Genomic DNA, 14,347 nt, shown 5'->3' with positions numbered 1-14,347 from the left:
TAAATGTGCAGCTTTTATTTACAGCTGCAGCTCTCGTTTCATTGTCTGTAACTGGATCTCTTTGCATGCATTACAGATTGTGTCCAGCAGCAAAGACGCCTGTTTTGTTTCTGCTGTAGAAACACTCCAGCAGATCAGGTAGCTGCCCTGTGATCACGCACAATGTCATTAGTGATGACTAGACACTAAAAATGAAAAATGGAGCTCTTATTCATGGTTTAGAGTTTTGTGTATCTATAAGAGTGATTCATTTGCAACTGAATTTACAGATGTCCTGGTTACAAACACACAAGCTTTTCAAAATGTAAATATTTCTTCACACAAGTAAAAAAACTCCTTAGAAGCAGATTTTATTAAAGCGGGATAAAGTTCATGGTTCACCTGTCGGCCATGAAGAAGAGCGTCACTACACTGAATGATGAGCTGTGCTCAGTTCAGAGTGATGGATGATGTTGTCGATCCTGACGTCCACCTTCACATCCTGAACCTGAGCGCACAGATGTTCAGCTCTTTGGTGGGCGGAGCTTCCTGACTGCGATGGAGGGTCTCCTCGAGGGTGCTCAGTATTTTGCACTCTCCTGCTGACCTCAGAGCCGCCAGCAGCTCTCTGTGTGAACTGAGTAAGCGGTTAAAAAGAAGGATAGTCGGATGGGTGATCACTTGAATGGGATGTCGCTATTGTCTCCTTTTCCTTCATCAAGGATGCTCAGCTATATCCTCTCCTAAAGGAAGCATTAAACACCTTTCCTAAGCATTTAGAGAATTTGCCCAGTTCTTGTGAAGACTGCCACACAGATACTTTCAGGTCATTTCACTCAGTTAGCAGCTGATTATTCAAGCACACACTGGGACTCCTTCACTCAGCTGGTTTTTTAATAGATGTTGTGATGCTTGATCACAAACTATTGAGACTTTGGTAAAGGGATACACACCCACGCACTAATAAAAATGTCACAATGTCATGAGTTTATAATGTAAATTCACGAGTTGAGTATTAAAATTCAACCCTTCATATTTACACAGCACCAGATTCACTCCGTCAGACAAGCTGATGGTGATCCAGAAGTCGTTTGAGGAGCTGACCCTGGAGGTGAAACCTCTGCTGCATGGTGACTTCCTCTGGTGCATGGATGATCTGTTCCCACTCTTCCTTTATGTGGTGCTCAGAGCCAGGTATCCTATCACACATTCATGCATTTGCATGTAGTAAGAGGTGTCTGTATTGCCTTATTGGTGGTATTTGAGGTCTGTGTTGGTTACCCTAACCTTGTGCTTTTATTGAAGTCTTGACAATCAGGGAACAAAAACAGTCATCAGTCTACCTGATATTTTTCAAAAATACTTAGATTTTTCCCAAAAAAGTACTTTTAGCTTGTCTCCAAATACAAAGGAGTAGGATTCAGGGTTGATGTCAGCCTAGCCGGTGAGTTAGACCTCACAGTGTTAAATTTGTGTCCCCTCTTTAGAGATTCAGGTGTAGGAACTATAGCCTCAAAGTTTTTTAAACACGTGATATTTATAATGATTAAAAAAACGGAACATTTTATAAGTGATAGCTGGCAGAATTTATATCTGTAAGAGAATGAAGGGCATTTTCCATCCTGAGCTATTTTCTTGAGTATTTTATAAAGTACTGTGTTTTGTTGGAGGTTGTCTAAGTAGCTGTACAAGAAGTGAAAACCAAACTAAGCAAGTCAAAGAGGACCAAACCAGTCCTGATGGTTTTCAAGTTCGCAGTCTTGTTATTTTTACTATCCCACCTCTTTGAAAGTAGTTTTATAAACATCCAATTAATCCATTACACATTATTCTGCTGCTCAGGATCCGAAACCTGGGAGCTGAAATCAGCCTCATAGAAGATATGATGGATCCCAACATTCAGCACGGAGAGCTGGGACTGATGTTCACAACACTAAAGGTGAGAGCAGCCGACTCCCAGACACATTTACATAAAAGGTGTAAAAGTACCTGTTTCAACATAATTTTATGGACCCTTTGTGTTTTCTTCTGGATCTGAAGCAGCGTAATTAAAAAAACCTTTTCAACAAATTCCTAGTTTTGTGTCAGTTTACAATAAGAAAGGTCTATAAGCACTTTCCTGACTCCATAGTTCCTCAAAGGAAACAAAAAATCTTTGTAAAACTTCAGGAAATCTCCAAATTGCTGTTTTTGTTTCAGCTGTGACTCCAATCACAGTTATTCTTCGTCCATCATGCGTGCAGGATTTTAAACCATGTCTCTGCCACAGGCCTGTTACATCCAGATCCAGCGGGAGACGAACACGTAGGAGACAGGAGGATGCCACGCGCTGACAGGAAGTGCCATAACCAAACCGAAGCTGCATCGAGGCTGCAGACGTGCACAGCAAAGGGAATGTGGGAGCTAAACCTCTGAGCAGGAGGAGGTCTGACCCCTCTCATTAACTCCACTTTTTTCTATCCAACAACCTCATCAGGCCTATAAACAGTGGGAGCGTAGCGCCCTCTTCTGGACAGGCTGCGACACTGCACCTTCATTTTCAAATGCACTTTGACATACGTGTCAGTTTAACTTCCATTTGAGTTTCAGAACTATTTAATGAAAATTTTATTTTACAGTGTTTCCCTGACTGCTGAATAGGGCTGCCACAAACGATTATTTTGATAGTCGACTAGTCACCGATTATTTTTGCGATTAGTCGACTAATCAGATCATCATCCATTGGACGTAAAACTACAGCTTATTGCACCAGCAGCATCTGCTCTTATATAACTATCATTAGCTTACAGCTTTAAGTGTTTAAGGTCTGTGCTAACTAAAAATAAAGACAAGATAGTTTATTAAATTTTAATGAAATTTGCAGATTGTTTCGGTGAAGTTTAATGAACTCCTTGCTATCTAAAATATAACAGGACACTGGAGTATATTCTGGAGCATCTCACACTTCTGATAATCAGTTGTCTGCTTGACGTTTATTCAGCTGTGTAAAAACTATAACTTTAATCTCAGACAAACTGATTTACTCAGGAACAAATAAAATACTAAAAAAAAAGCCAAACAATAACATTTTAAGTTATCTAAGTGACTCATATATATTTAACCTGAGTAGCGAAAGATGGCGGTGGGTTTGAAAATGATTTGCGGGGAGTCCGGTGTTCTCACGGCGCTAGTGAGCCTAGCCCCCGGCTCGCTAACGAGCTAGTGGGTAACAGATGTCTCCGAAAACGTCGGAGCGCTTTTGAAAATATGTGGTGTCCTGATAAACTGAGCAGATATTTGAGGTTTACACAGCTACATTCTCGCCTGAAAATATGTTAAACGTTTATTTTGTGACCCAGAAAGAATAATAAGAGTAACATTAAAACTAACTAGCTGCCGCCATTGTTGGAAACTGCGCTGGGCCGCGCTATGAGTTCTGGGACACAGCTGCTTCTTCTTCTTCTTCTTCTTCTTCTTCTTCGGGGTTTAACGGTAGCTGACATCCTTGTACATGCAATGCTGCCATCTTCTGTTTCAGTCCGTTATTACACTCTTAAATCCTGCCACTTATTCCTGCGTCTTTTGTGATCTTACAAAGCTTCAAACGACGCGTCGACTATTAAATCAGTCGTCGACGATTTTGATAGTCGACGTAATCGTGACTAGTCGACAAATCGTGGCAGCCCTACTGCTGAATATACAGTGTATATTATACCGATTTCATCTGCTCTTTGCATCAACTGGATGCAAAAAGCGCTAACTACATCATAGATGATAAACATAACTGTGTTTTAAAGGGAAAAGTCGGTGCTAATAACTGCAATAACGATGTAAATATTTTTCTATGGGTGAAAGAGTTTTCAAAAGGGATCTTTAAGGCTGTTAATGCTACGATCGTTGTTTTTATTTAGCTGAATTTGAATGCAGTGGAAAACCAGGGAGAGAGATGACGAGTGTGTTCTTGGTAGCAGATTTTGGATGAATACACTGTTGAAGGCTAATGTGGGCTACAGTGCAGGTACTTACTGAACGTGCAGCATGTGTCAGCTGCAGTTAAAGTTAAAGTGTGGCTCTAAACCAGAATTAGGTGCTGCTGCTGCTTTGTGAGGCTGAACGATTTTTCTCCGTTTTAGCTCAATTTTATTTTGAGTGTGAGTGACGCGCTCACTTTTCACTGAGCAGCCGAATGAGACAGAGCTCGATCAAACTGGGCATCCCGCCGATGCCGATGCACATTAACAAACTAAAACTGTAACTCTGACACACAAACATAACTCTGATCTCCTACAGCTCTGATATTTTTAACCAGGATAAAGTGACCAGCAGGATTACTGATTTTGGTCCTTCGCTGAACAGGATGAACAAGCTCAGCATAAAGGAAACTTTCATTCTTTTAATCTGAGTGCTTCTTCTCTTATTCTGTGTTCTTGTTTAAGAATATCATCTTCAGATCCAGGAACGCCGAGTTTTCTGGGCTTTAGTTTACTTCCACGTTCAGCCGGCGAAAGTCTGCAAAAGGAATCTGCATCTGTCATCTGTCATGTTTTTGTATCAAGCTGCATGAAAGGAACATTTCAGGGTTTTTCTTTTGTTTTTGGGTTTCTGTTTGTGTGTTTTATTTTGTTTTATGTTATTAAGAAAAGCAACTTTGCAACATTTCCAAAAAGTTTGACAGCAAAGTTCATGAACATCTCAGTTCAGAGAAAATGGTGCGCACATTCACGTCATAATTGTTACTGTGTGTGTTTTAATGCAGATCCAGATTTTTTTTAAAACACATTTGTCCAGCTAGTTAATGAAACTTTTAGGTTGTTTTGATCCCTTGAAGCTGACTCAGAATAATATTTTTTTTAATGTTGTGTCCTTGTGTGTTCAAGGAAAAAAATAAGACATGAGGGAGTTTTGTCACTTTAAAATGATTTTCTTATTTATTTATGATTGGAATACAGTTTAAATTAATGATATTGATTATAAATTATGAAGACTTACCACAAACCTGCACAGGATCCATCTAAATTTGAGTGAGCTGAGGACTGTGATGCTTTTGTATCATCGAGACTGACGACGACTTGTAATTTCAGTGTTACTGAAAGCTGCACTGTATTCACTGCCACCTCCACCATGTTTTTATTTTTGGCAGAGTCACTTAAACCTGTGTTCTGATTTAGTTTTTTAAAAATACTACAAGCAATGGAGTGAGAGTTGCTGAGAGTTCATGGTGTAAAGCCTGAGCCGTGAAATAATTGACCCTTTTTGAAACTGGTGTGTTTATTGAATCTATTGCTTTAAAAAAATTAAATAGCAGTTTATAAATGATTTGTGTGATTGTCAGTCACACTGATTATGTACAGATCTCATGTATCTCATGTATGTATCAAATATGATACAGTCTGTGTTACAGGGTTAAATCTTTGGACCTATCAGGTTCAAGGAGAGAGAGCCTCAGCCAAATATCAACACTGTCTTCAGCTCTCAGACTGACTTTTGTTGATTTGAGATAAATGAAAAGTTTCTCTGAGAATCGTAATGCACTGTACAGCAGCTCTCCGGCTTCATGCATTTCATAAAGAGAAGCCAGTGTCTGCCTAGATGGAAGAAACCATTAGAGGAAAATAAAGTAATTAAAACTGATGAGCTAACATGTAAAACATGTTTCAGACTAGGAAGCATCTTTGAGGTGATTATTTTTTTCTAACTGGGTGTATATTTTTGTAACCTTGTAGAAAGAGTTGATTTGGGGGGAAATGATTGATGAATGTCGAGTAAAGACTGATTTCAGATGTTTATTTTTAAAAAAGGCAATAAATTTATTTTAACTCTGGAAAGGTCTCCTCGTTTTGTTAAAATCACGACTGTTTGAAAAATGATCAGCACTCCTTCGAAGCACAGAGTGTTTGCAAACGGACTGATTCTTATACAGGACCTTTCTACTCTCCCAGAGCTCTTTATACCCACACTTATTCATACAAGTGCTTTCTATCTAACATTCAAACTCCATCGGAGCGCAACTTGGGGTTAGTATCTTGCCCACAGATATTTGGCATGCAACCCAGGAGCAAACCAGGTTAGTAGATGACCTGCTCTAACTTCTGAGCTACAGACACCTGGAAACAGCTCCAAATATTTGAAGGAATAGGTGTGGTCTGAGGGTTATTTAGTTCTTTTGCACATGTAGGTGAAAGATTTAGACTCTGGATTTTGAGGTTTGTGAGGCTGACATAAGGGGGAAGCGATGTGTAGAGCTGAGCAGGATGATGGAGGGTTTTTCGGAGAGTTTGTTTATAAGTACCAGTCTCTGATGGAAGTGAGAAGACTTCATACGCACGCGCACACACACACACACACACACACACACATTGAAGACAATAAAAGGCGTTTAAAATTAATATACACCACGAGTTTAGTCTATAATTCAGCAGGCTCCAAGGGAGGAACTCACACATTACAGTCATTTGATTTATTGATAATATGAGAAATATTGACTAGTAAAGTGTTTTATGAGTCATGAAATACAAAATATCTGTTAGTTTTAACACACATGAAGAAACTACAGAGATGCGAAGCAGTCCTTTTTTTCCTGGGTCGACTGAGAGGCCAGCAGGCATTTTAACAATTATAAGGAATATATGAAGAATATCTGAGTGAAGTCCGTAACCTCTCACACTTTTCTTAACATAGGAGCAGACTGAGAGAATAGCCCTGTAAAAAGGTTTACCAGTGGTACAGAGCAGAAAGCTGACCAGGACTATTCAGGATTGTAATACATCTAAGGGCCCCATTATAAACAGTATATCCAGTACATGTAAGCACTGGAAAAAGACAGATTTCAGGACAAGCGTAGCTCATATTTCGTTTTTTTCCTTTCTTTTTTTAGCCTAGTTGTAGTTCAATTCTGGGGACAAACATTTATAAAATGTTGTGAGAGTGAAGTCTACACTGATTATAACTGTTTTACACATGCAGAGATATAAGAGGAAACCATACAAAGCAGGTATTTGCATTTAAAAAAAAAACAATAGGAAACAGTGATGTGGTTTCCACAACCAGTAAAAAAAAAAAAACACAATAGATTCATTCAGCCTCTTTAGGATCATAAAGAGCAGATCAACATAATCCACTAAATGTAAAGGATCCAGAACTATAAACGGTATAAAAGATGGTCTTTTTAATGGCCACCAGGGGGCACCCTTGTTGTTAGAAAGTGAGTTCTGGTCAAATAGGAGTCAATGGGAAAAGCTCTTTTCAGCTCTTTTTCTCATGGACCTCAGCAAACACTTTCCTGTTGAATTTATTGTCTCAAGCACTATTTTACAGGAGAATAAAGGAGGTTTTCCCAGTTTGACAAGTCCGCTCTTCACTCTCCACAAATAATTGCAATCACAAAATTAATAAACTTGAGGTTTTCACTTACCAGTAGGTCACATCACATTGGCAGTGTCCATCTTTTAGGCCGCCTGTGGCGTGTACACAAGCTTTAACCATGCCTAAACACTAACACGTTGTGACCATTTCATATTCAGGCCCAGGAGCGGCCGTGAGGGATCAGATGTTGACTCTCTGACATTCGATTCAACCTGATGTCGCAGCTACCTGTGGAGTGTGATCTTAGGTTAACACCTGTGTGTTGGAGCAGGCTCAGGTGTCCGTTTCATTAATGATGGATGATTGTTTCTTCCTGACATCACCTGGATTTCTAACAAAAAAAGAAAGTATTTGTACCTCATTCTCGTCTGCTCTGCTGAAGGTAATCCAGTCAGTGGCTTCAAGTTTTACATCAGGAGTTTGTCATTAGTTTGGTTTCTTTAAAAAGAAACAAAAAACATTTTTTTAAAAAGGAAACACAGAGTTAGACACCAACTCTGTAAAATCCTCATTGTTGTCTGAAAAGAAAAACTAATTATACCAGCTAAAACATTTTATTCAGGCAGCTGACTGTGAGTCACCCTGGGCTGCTCTCTCTTGTAAAGTACGTGCTCATGATTAAAAACATGTGATTTTATCTTCATGCAGCCAGTTGTCTTATTAAACTGTCAGCCAGCCTCCTTTAACTGTTTAGTTTTGACTGTTTTTAATGTTTGATCGTCCAGCTGAAACGTGCTGGCTGGTCCATTGATGAAACTTCACTGCATTACTTTTCAGTAAAGCGGTCGGATAACAGCTGATGAACAGCGACATAAAAAATATTCCTTCCTCCCAGCCTCGCTGACCTGTAACCAGGGGTCAGAAAAACAGGAACCGCAGAGTGTTTTAAAAATATCGGACACTGCTGGCTTTTGTTTTGGAAAGAGCTAAATGGACCTTGAAAAGAAGCTCTTAAAGGTCAGGTATATAAAGGTATATACCTGACCTTTAAGAGCTGTTCTGCAGATCTCTCACACACACACGTACATATATGTACACAAGATGCCTGGAGGTTTAGAGGTTTCATCTGCATAAGCCAAGAGGATGCATACATGTCTTTAAAGTCAAGATTACAGGAATTGTAATTCCTACCATCCATCCATATTCATCCATTAACCCTTAGCAAACAATTTTATTTCCTAAAATAAAATAATTTCCAGTGTTAAATATAGAACTTCAATTATTTTATTTTAAAATAAAATGTAACTATATTGAGTTGCAAATACTTACAGGTAGGTAGACTAAGAATAGAATAAATGAGTAATAATTGGGTTTTCGCAAGAACAAAAAATAAATACACTGTCGGGAAATTTAAATAATGTGTAAGTAACTTTAGGTAGTGCGTGAGTAATTCAAAGTATTGCATAACTTCGGGTATGTTATAGGAACGGAGACAGTCCTTTCCTGAAATTCCATTAAAGTACAAGTGAATTAACGTCTCAGATGTGGGCTGTATTATAAAGTGTTACCCAATTTTTAACCGATAGTCTGAGATTACAAATTGAATTACAGAATTACAAAACACCTGGTCATAAAAAAAAGACCTCCGAAATCTCATTGTGTGTTTAGTTAAAATGCAGAAATGATTGTGCGTATGTTTTACCGGATGCTAAATAATGTAGTGTAAGCCAGAGCCACTCTCCTTATCTTTCATCCCTGATTTCTCTGTTTTTACTGCAGCTAGTGTTCTTTTCACTGTGCTGTTGAAAGAAGGTTTGCCAATTCTCCCAGCATAGACTGTGGAGGAGATACCAGGAGATGGGTTACCGCAAAACGTGAGCAGGACAGGACCACTAGAAGGGCATCAGCCCCTGCAGCAGGACTGCTCCTTTGTGTGAGGAGCCGGAGGAGTGCGTCCAGAGCTGGATAAAGTGACCTCCAGCAGGAGAGTTTTGTGCATGTTTCTGTCCAAACTTTTAGCAGACTATTAGGGTTGCATAACGCCCTGACTTCATTTAGTGAGATCTGTGCTCACAGACCAGCATCATGCATTATCCAGAGAACAAGGGAACCAGCAGATCCACCAGTGAGCTCCATTCTCTGTACGTGTGACACATGAGGAAGAGAACTTTACGCCTCCTGCAGCCTCCATCAGCACGACTGGACGGCTGACTGGCAGAACATCCGGAACGGTATACATCAGTGCATCCGATGCTGCCAAATAGCCCGACAGACCTTAAAGTCATTGATCTAGGTGTGGGAGGAGATCCATAGGACACCATCTACCGTCTCACCTAAAGCATCCCCCGTTGTCAGGAGGCATGTGGGGGCCAAAAATACGATTGATCCACATGTAACACCCGGATCAGGTTTTTTTCGAGTAGTTATTGTTTATCTTCAAAATAAATTCAAAATGTGGAGATTAAATGTTCAGTTTCAAGTCTTCCACGGCTGTTAAACTGTCTACGTTCCAATGCGATTGAAGAGACGCTGTATCTGGTCAGAAGTTAAAACCACACAAACTCATAAGAGTTGGCCAGGATGTTGATGGCTGCACCCTTGTGCAGTAAAGAGGGGATATGTTGTATTGCCAGACACAATGAGTCAGCTGGTCAAGTTATTTCACTTACCCATCTACACAAGGCATTATGCAGAGAGGTTATAGGAGCCATGGCAGAGATCCACATTTCAACTTTAATCTCAAAATAAACAATAAATGAAAAAAAAAAGTGCTATTTTTTGTCTTAATGTGCCCGTCATAAAAGAAATGGCACATTTATTCAATTATTTATTTACTGTTTTCCAGGGTGGTGTATTCCAAATGGGCTGCTATGTTTGCTTAAACATATTAACTTAAATTTCAGATCGACTTTGCCCTCAAAATTTAAGTCAGCAGACGATCCCGGGGCTGGTGTGACTCACGTGTCAGCAGATTTCCTGGAATGAATTCAGTACCTGCACTGAAAGCAGCACGCAAACACGATCGCTGAGACAGAATGTCATCACAAATAAAGAATATTTACGAATGCCTGCAGGTCATAATGAACAGGATCAAGCATCAACAATCACCCACAGCTTTTACATGAAGTTTGTTTACATTAATAGATATGCAGTAATCGTGTGCTTGAAATCTAGCATTTGTCTGCATGAGAGAGGGAGACAGAGACCGTTATTCTTTTCATCTTGACCCAGATGATGTAAAATGAGACACTTTTTTTGGATCAGCTGATTCAGATCAGTTCTGGTCTCATTCATAATTGTTCCTCCTGTAAGTGCTGACGTGCAGCCCATCTGCAGGGCGAGCGGTGAGCTGAGGCCCCGACAAAACTGCAGGTCAGACGGTTCGGATTGGCAGAGCTTCCACACACACACACACACACACACACACACACACACACACACACACACACACACACACACACACACACACACACACACACACAGACTTTGATTGTGTGCCTGCATCTCAGCTGTGTTTGTGTCTGCAAAGGATGAAAGAAAGTGAGGATAGAGAGCAAGCCAAGAGCTAGGAAAGAGCCTGGTCAGGTTAACCCTCTTAACCCTCAGGGCATCAAGACAGTCACATTAGGTGTTTATGTGACCTCTGACTTAAGACCTCCTCATTACTGTTATGAGAAATCATGCAAATGCCTAAGTCCCCTTTTAATGTTGAAAATCAAAAGTTCAAATAAGTTCAAATAACGTCAACATTAAAGGATGAAAATTCCTTTCAGTGATTTCCTGAAGCCTCTGTTGCTTATTTGTGTCTCCTCTCTGATGATGGTGCAGCTTCATCACATAAACAACCTTCTAACAGACTGAAAAAGGTTGATTGCATTTAGTTTTTTACAGCCAGGAGAGGAAAAGTCTGACATGCACATCCACACAGCTGCTCCTCCGGTTAATATGCTGCAAAATGTTTCTGAATTCAAATTATACCAGCAAAGACTTCAAAGAAAAAAAATAGAGATGCTGAAAGCCATCTGATACACGAGAAGGGATAATTTGTCCCTGTGCTGTTTCTGTCCCTCGTCCTGTCCTACTGATCCAGTAAAAGGGAATAAATGAAGGAGCATTGAAGGAGGACACAGGAGGGATTATGGGCTCTTGACCCAGTTACCTCCCGTGACTAAATACTGGCATAGCCGGCACACTGGCCTGGACTGGCCTTCAGCGCATAAGGACAGCTAGAAGCAGCATTTATTCACTCACCCATAAACACACATGCGGACAAGCAAAGCTTTTCCTTTAAGCTAAACTTGCACGTATCAAAAAAGTACTGAGTAAATCTGTGTTTTTAAAGCATTGATCCTGAATATTTTGTGCACTAAAGCTGACAGCAAGGTCAGATATGCCCATATACAGTGTGTGCAGATTCTTTCTTGAATGCAGCAACTCTCTTTGATTAAAAGCTCATCATTTTGAAGTAGAATAAGTGGGACTGTGAATGAGGCTTGAGTAAAATAGTGCTGTTAAGTACCATGTGGTTTACCATACTGACCAGTTTTTCAAACTCTTCAGTATGAGTCTGAACTTTTTGTCAGATTTTCTTGGTCCTTTTTTCCATTCTTAAATATTGCACTGATTTTGTGTATTGTTGGCCAGGATGAAGTTATGTCAGCAGACCTGCTTTTGATTGTGGTACAGACACACTCCCAGACACACAGCAAATTAGGACACCAAGTCTTATGTGCAGACTGAGAATGCACACACCTGCCAAGGCTGAAAAATCCCTCCACATCCACGTGTGTAGAGCCCAGGAGGAAATAGAGAGCCAGGTTAAAGTGTTTGAGACAGTGACAACCAAAGTTGAGATGTTTCCCTTCCTCTCAGTGGAACATAGTGCTTCCAGAAATTGGATCCAGATGTGAATCCAGAGATCATCAAGACGCTGGCTCCCAATTCTGCCTGTTTCATTTTCATGTATATTTCTATTACTAGATAAGATGCTAGACACAGAATGTCCAATTCTTCTCCCTGTTGCAACAGTAAATACTTCAAACCTAAAAGTCTAAGGTGGGTCGCTCCCACCTCTGGCAAAACTCACGCATATCCCTCTGGCAGCTGGGATTGGCTCCAGCCTCCTCAAGCCCGAGTGACCGACCAGATGGATGTTTCTAACCAGGCAGCTCTACACCCCTGCAAATTTTTAACAGAATTTATTCAAAACTTTGAGCCGTCACGTTTACAAAGAAAATAACACATACACACATTCACACACCCTAGCAATAACATAACCTCTTTGGTGTGGATTTAAAAAAAAGGCCAAAAGGCAAATTTATTTGTACAACCTTGCTTAGAAGAGCACAGTAAAAGTGAAAACTTGAAAAACTTACTAACCTCTTGTAGGTATAGTTTGTTCCAAGAAAAACCAAATATCTTGTAGCTTAAAAATTTTTGCATGGAAGATAACTGACAATAATGCAAAGCACAAACCAGTTGTTAAACTGCTAAAAGGAGAAATAATAACTGCTGAATTTATCCACCATCCCCGTGGTGCTGTGAAGGCACTGTCACCTTTATTTGAAGACACTGGACCTCTATCACCAAGTGTGAAAACGTTATTAACCTGCAACAAACAAAAAACCCATGTGCGCCAGTCAGTTCTGCAGCTCACTAACATGCATGTGTTAATGGATCCGACTCATCCCAGATAATAGGGTTCAGCTCATTGTTTGCAGAATGTCTGTTATATGCAAACGTTTAGCTCAAGGTGATGTGGAAAGAGCAGTGATTTAAAAGAAGCCTGCAAAAAAGCAGGAGACATGCATTTTTGCAGGAAAAACCTAAATAGTAAGGTCTGAGGTGGAAGCCAGAAAATGCACAGAAGACATGACCATTTGAAAAAATTAATAAATACTAGTTTTAAAAAAAATCAAGAAAGCTGATAATAGAGGCAGTGTAGCTCAAGTTTAAAATAATAAATAAGATAAAGTTTCTAAGACAGCCAGACCCTCAAAATATTCATAAATCACTCATTTGTGCACTGTGTTTGCAAATGAGGCCAAATGTTTCAGAGTCCAAATATTTGGAAATACTTTCTTTAGGTTCACATTACTAAGGCAAGAAATAAATCAGTGATTTTGATTACTGGCCAGTTGCTGCAGTTGTTCCATATTTTCTTGATGTAAGGGTCAGTCACAGCCAACTAAGATAACACAGCTCTGCCAGAGTCAGATTTACTAAACCGACACATGTCAACGAAATTTCAGCGTTGTAATGATAAACATAAATACAGAACTTGTTTTGGTCACATAGATAGAAGGATTTCTGCTTTGAGGACTCCTCTTGCAACTTTCTCCATCTGGGTGGAAAACCTTTGTTGACTTTGGTTCCAGGCACAGTTTGAACAGCAAACACAGCCCTAAGGAAAAACTTCAAATTCACAGCCCTGCTTCTCACAAAATTACCCCAGCTCTGGTATTGCTGGGCATCCTCAAATGAACTGCTCGAGGTCCTTCCACAGTATTTAGTATCAGTATCTGACCTTCACTGTTTAAAAGTAAATCTTTGGCAGAGTTGCCGGTGCTCAAGGTGCAAAAAAAAAAAAAAAACATTTAAAAACTAGCGTTTGTAAAAAAATCTAACTGAAAAAAACATTATGTGGGAAAAATCTTCAGTTTTAGTCTTTGAATGTGGTCAAAGCTGTCAGCCCAACCAGTCTCAGCAGGCTTTGTTGCTTATTTCTATGACTGTGATGTCTGTTACTGTGTCAGGTGTCTGCTCCGAACCCATTAAATCTCAGTAATAACCAACCACAGTGTAAGATAAAACACAAAGACTGAGACTGAAGATTGTAATGAAAAATCCACATCCATGCACTCAAGTTATAGGCTTTAGTTAGCTATAAATTTCCAGTTATATTTCCTGGAACAATGTTTTATTCATCGTTCCATTGTTGATTGTTGGAAGTTCATGGTAGCCCTTATGAGCCCTTATAAATGCTGTGTTTCTCAATTTCAGGCAAAAAATTCTATTTTGATCTCACATCCATAAACACAGCCTCCCACCAACTTTCTGGTTTCTCTTTGGTGAATTTCTTAGATGG

The 14,347-nt window shown here is 39.8% G+C and overlaps 1 protein-coding gene across 2 annotated transcripts in view; it reads left to right on the top strand.

Moving 5' to 3' along the window:
• LOC146691058 (alsin-like) overlaps positions 1-5,783 on the top strand; it is a 33,420-nt gene extending 27,637 nt beyond the window's left edge. For both annotated transcript variants that reach the window (XM_085434365.1, XM_085434364.1), the window contains 4 exons: positions 77-138; positions 1,024-1,173; positions 1,822-1,918; positions 2,249-5,783. In XM_085434365.1, the coding sequence (XP_085290491.1) occupies positions 77-138; positions 1,024-1,173; positions 1,822-1,918; positions 2,249-2,287 (348 nt within the window). In that variant the 3' untranslated portion in view covers positions 2,288-5,783. The remainder of the gene's footprint in view (positions 1-76; positions 139-1,023; positions 1,174-1,821; positions 1,919-2,248) is intronic.
• Positions 5,784-14,347: the final 8,564 nt, after the last annotated feature.

Source organism: Copadichromis virginalis, linkage group LG16 (genome assembly GCF_057382275.1).
Source record: "Copadichromis virginalis isolate Kocher_CV1m ecotype Utaka linkage group LG16, C_Virginalis_male_GT1.1, whole genome shotgun sequence".
NCBI lineage: Eukaryota > Metazoa > Chordata > Actinopteri > Cichliformes > Cichlidae > Copadichromis > Copadichromis virginalis.
Note: the sequence above shows the minus strand (reverse complement) of the source record. Positions and strands in the feature narration are given on the sequence as shown.